The sequence below is a fragment of the Sycon ciliatum genome, chromosome 11, assembly GCF_964019385.1.
Source record: "Sycon ciliatum chromosome 11, ocSycCili1.1, whole genome shotgun sequence".
Taxonomy (NCBI): domain Eukaryota; kingdom Metazoa; phylum Porifera; class Calcarea; order Leucosolenida; family Sycettidae; genus Sycon; species Sycon ciliatum.
The window spans coordinates 26,456,511-26,461,547 of record NC_088653.1 but is presented as its reverse complement, the minus strand read 5'-3'; the positions used below and the strand labels follow the sequence as shown (position 1 = coordinate 26,461,547).

The 5,037-nt window shown below is 48.6% G+C and overlaps 1 protein-coding gene across 1 annotated transcript; it reads left to right on the top strand.

The window, feature by feature from the left end:
- Positions 1-3,149: 3,149 nt before the first annotated feature.
- Positions 3,150-4,316, top strand: LOC135827243 (piggyBac transposable element-derived protein 4-like). The gene has a single exon (XM_065339772.1). It carries the CDS (start codon positions 3,150-3,152, stop codon positions 4,314-4,316), a length of 1,167 nt encoding a protein of 388 aa, XP_065195844.1.
- Positions 4,317-5,037: the final 721 nt, after the last annotated feature.

The window sequence follows — 5,037 nt, the reverse complement described above, 5'->3', positions numbered from 1 at the left end:
CAGAGGAAACTGAATAATAATAATAATAATAAAATGTTGAACGGCCTCTGCTGGGATGACGACTACACCATACTGTAAAACGACAAACTTTCGCGGCGGCTAAATTTAGCGTTTTGGCAAACTAGACCAGTTAGCGGCGATAAATTTTAGCGATTTTTACTTTCCACCGAAAATCAAAGAATTATATTAAAATTACGAAGCCTCGGAGTGCTGGGCGCAGAGCGCATGAAGAATGAGAGAAGAAATCAAAGAATGAAAGAAGGAATCAAGGAATGTAAGAAGGAATCAAGGCATCAAAGAGAACCATAAGGTAAGTACTAGTACTGGGAGAAAGGATGGCATGTTCGACGAGGGATCATCGGAAGACTTTCTCTTCGAACTGCTGAGCCACTGCGATACTCATCGCGAAAAAATTCAGAAGACTTCTTCGAGCAGTAAAACACTAAAATCTACGCAACAGCAAGCTCGCCAAACGCTCCAAGAAGTTCAACAACACTCTCCACAACACTGAGACATTCTCCAGTCGATCGTTTTATTCTCTTGTGGTTCAAGTCACCGTACTCCAACGGCAACTAATGTTTGTTACTTGCAAGACTGGTGTTGGTACGTAACCCGTTGTTGCAACAGCTGCGCGCTTTGGTTGGACATAGCCGGCCGTGCAAGCATCGATCAGCGCTGTGAATGTACAGTCAGTGCAGTGAGTGATGCATGCGCATGTACTGTACAGATTTGTTGCAAAACGATCGATCATCGACGCATCGCGTAGTACGTAATACTAATAGTACAAATTTCATATTCGCGTGTCGAACTGTCGCGATTCGACCCTGCTCGCGAAAGTCGCGAAAGTTAATCGCTCGCGAAAGTTTGTCGTTTTACAGTAGCTCAGTGGTTAGAGCATCGCTGGCTACAAGCGAGGGTCCCTGGTTCGAGTCCTGATGGTGACAGTCAATTTTTTCTTCAGACTTTTCCCGTTTGTCTCTTTCCCTCAAACCAGTTAAAATAATAATAATAACGTGTTACACAGGTTTCTATATTGCCGCAGCCCTTTTTTGCTATTGCCCGATCATGTTTTCTTTTCATCCACATTGAAGGCACAGAAATTCAGTTGATAATAATAATCATAATAATAATACGAAGTAGTGGTTGCGACTTCGGCGATGATTTGTAAGAAAGGGTTTGCTCCCCACACCGGAGCTCGCGCTATTCCGCCGGCTTTACTTGACACTTGACTGACTCACGGCTGCCATCCAGAGCACACGAGAAGTCCATCGAACCTTCGACTCGGCAAACCTGCAAGAAAGCACCACTCCCTGCTCAATACACAGTGTTTCGGGGAATTCACCCCTCATCAGTTGAGCTTCAGTAGGCTGAGGAAGATTGTGCCTGAAGAGCACCACTTATATAGTGCTCTCCAGGCACAAACATCACCAGGGATACAACCTTACAGAGACGCACTGTTTCCAGCGAGACAAACACCTCGTGAACACCAGATAGCAGCGTGAGTCAGTGTCGCTTCTGGACGGTGAGACAGACGTCGAGGACCCTCGGTCATTCGCAATGCTGTCACCTCCAAACCAACTAGTCGCAAGCCCGCGCTGAGCACAACAGTACGAAGTAGTGGTTGTGACTTCGGCGATGATTTGTAAGAAAGGGTTTGCTCCCCACACCGGGGGAAGTAAAGTCGGCGGAATAGCGCGAGCTCCGGTGTGGGGAGCAAACCCTTTCTTACAAATCATCGCCGAAGTCGCAACCACTACATCGTACTGTTGTGCCCAGCGCGGGCTTGCGACTAGTTGGTTTGGAGGTGACAGCGTTGCGAATGACCGAGGGTCCTCGACGTCTGTCTCACCGACCAGAAGCGACACTGACTCACGCTGCTATCTGGTGTTCACGAGGTGTTTGTCGCGCTGGAAACGGAGCGTCTCTGTAAGTTTGTATCCCTGGCGATGTTTGTGCCTGGAGAGCACTATATAAGTGGTGCTCTTCAGGCACAATCTTCCTCAGCCTACTGAAGCTCAACTGATGAGGGGTGAATTCCCCGAAACACTGTGTATTGAGCAGGGAGTGGTGCTTTCTTGCAGGTTTGCCGAGTCGAAGGTTCGATGGACTACTCGTGTGCTCTGGATGGCAGCCGTGAGTCAGTCAAGTGTCAAGTAAAGTCGGCGGAATAGCGCGAGCTCCGGTGTGGGGAGCAAACCCTTTCTTAACCCTTTGTGCGCTCAACGAGCGATTTCGCTCGTTTCAAATGCGCGTCACATTTTTGATCGTCGCGCTTGACTGGTTTACCGCATCGCGCCGAGACTTCACCACCGCGTACCTGAGAAAATTTCCGTGACGTAGGTACTAAACATGATGTAGGTCGCCACTAAAATTTTTTTGATAGCACGCTTTGAAAGAGCCTTTGCAATTATGTCAAAATTAGAATTTGGACTTATCCAGCGATGGATGCAGACGAGGCGCTTCGCCTAATACAAGACGCGGACCAAGCAGATCTCCCAGTAGAGGATATCGCTTGCTCTTCAGGCGACGAGGTAGGTGACTCGGACAACGTCGCCGCTCCCGTCGCTGCTCGTGGACGTGGCGCTGGACGAGGCAGAGGCCAAGCAGTAGGTGTCCCCGCGCGTGGAAGAGGGCGAGGACGTCGAGCTGCGACAGGGCGAGGACATTGAGCTGCGACAGGGCGAGGACGTGGAGCTGCAAGAGGGCGAGGACGCGGAGCTGCAAGAGGGCAAGGACGAGGACGTGGTATACAGTACGAAAATTGTAGTGGCTATGATGATGTTGACCAGCTGCAAACCAATACACCTGAGTTCAACATAACTGGCACTGGTTTGAACCTACCTGATAATTTCGCTCCAACATGTGAACTTGATTTCTTCAAACTATATTTCCCGGACGAAGTTGTGGATTCAATTGTCAAGTTTACAAATTTGTATGCGCACGAGCATATCGCTGAAAAAAAGACGTACCAGACGGATGGTGTGTGGAAGGAGACCAACCGTAATGAGTTTTACGGCCTCCTTGCATTTCTCTTCTTCCAGGGATTTCATCCTCTGCCTGCGACGAGGGACTACTGGCGCGTTACGTCGTTGTACAACGGAAACTATGCACGCTGCATGATTCGAACCTACCGGAGGTACTTAGCGCTGATGTGCTTCATCAAGATTGTGGACTTCAGGGCAGAGGATATAAATGATCGACTTCGTAAGGTGCGATACCTTCACGACCAGCTGCAGGCGGCCTGCAAGCGTTTGTTCATCCCTGGCAAGTGCGTTAGTGTTGACGAGCGCATGGTCAAGTGCAAGGGACGCGCTCCTTTTACACAGTATATGCCCAAAAAGCCCGTCAAATGGGGCTTCAAGGTCTTCGCTGCCTGCGACGCCCAAACCTCCATTGTTGTAAACTTTGAAGTTTACACAGGCCAGCAACCTGGAGGTGAAAATGGCCTGACTCATGCTGTGGTGATGCGGCTGGTCAGTGACGTGCGCGCCGGAAGTGTGATCTACACGGACAATTTTTACACTTCCGAAACCCTGGCCACATCTCTTCGTACCAAGCAAATATCGTTGGTTGGCACCGTCCGCGCGAACCGCACTGGATTTCCAGCCGTATTGCGGACCGGTATGAAACAGTTCGAGAAACATGCAGAGCGAGGTGCAACACGCTATGTTCGCAACGGAGATCACCTGTACCAGCAATGGAAGGACAAGCGGTGTGTGTCAATGTACAGCAACATACATCAGGGCCATGAGCATGACACAGTAACAAGAAATGTCAAGATTGATGGTGCACACCAGCAAATGGAAGTGCAGAGGCCAATGTGCATCAGAGACTACAACAGCAGCATGGGTGGAGTCGACACGTTCGATCAGCTGATCGAAACGCACCGTGTGCTTCGCAAAACGAAGAAATACTGGAAGAGTCTCTTCTTGGATATGGTCGACGTGTGCGCTGTCAATGCATACCGCCTCTTTCACTTGTGGCAGAGCCAGCATCCAGGGGTGATAAGTCGACGATGCAACTTGCAGCACTCGGATTTCCGCTGTAACCTCATCCGGCAGCTGTCATCGATTGATGAGCATGCACCGCCACCGAAGCGCTCGTATCGCCCAGTGCCTGTTCCGCAGGATGTCCAGGTTCCTGTTGCTCAGCTTCACATACCTGGAGTGAGGAAAAGGAAGAACTGCAGAAACTGCACAGAAGTGGGTAACAAGCAGCACCAGTGTGTAACCTACTGCACTACGTGCGATGTTCACCTCCACATCACGAGCGACCACGACTGCTACGCCGCTTACCATGCACGCCACTTCCCGTGAAGGATATCTTATCTCAGTGCTGTGAGTTTCTATCTTGTCTACTGTATATTTGTACATAAAAGTATGGTTTCATTTTCTTCCTATGGTGCGCTCTGTAAATAACGCGGCTATACACTTGATTATGACAATATGTGCCTAATATGGCAACATTGGTAACCATGGCAACATTCTAACATAGTTTTTTGGATTCAGCCGAACGATTCCATTCAGAAAAACACATATTCTAATTACATATTCTCAAAAACTGTGGAGTTACAGGGGATTATTGTCGGAATGGAAAATTTGGTCATTTTCTCCGAAACCAGTGGACTCACAAAGGGTTAATAATAATAATAATAATTCAATGGATCAGTTTGGGGAAGTGAACTGCCTGAAAAAAGAAAAAAAACGCCAGACCCACCAGGACTCGAACCCCGGACCTTGCTTGTCATGAGCAATGCTCTAACCACTGAGCTATGGGAACGGGCTGAACCTAGACGGCGCTGACAAGATTTTCACTCCAAAGGCAGCTCACAACACGTGCCAAACATACTGATGGCACCTGGGTCTTTCTCCCTCTCCCAGGGCTGGAGTCCTGGTGGGTCTGGCGTTTTTTTCTCTTTTCAGGCAGTTCACTTCCCTAACTGATCCATTGAATTTGAAGTTCTCCCAATCCGTTCAAAATAATAATAATAATAATAATAATAATAATCTTCACTAGTTTGAGGGAAAGAGACAAACG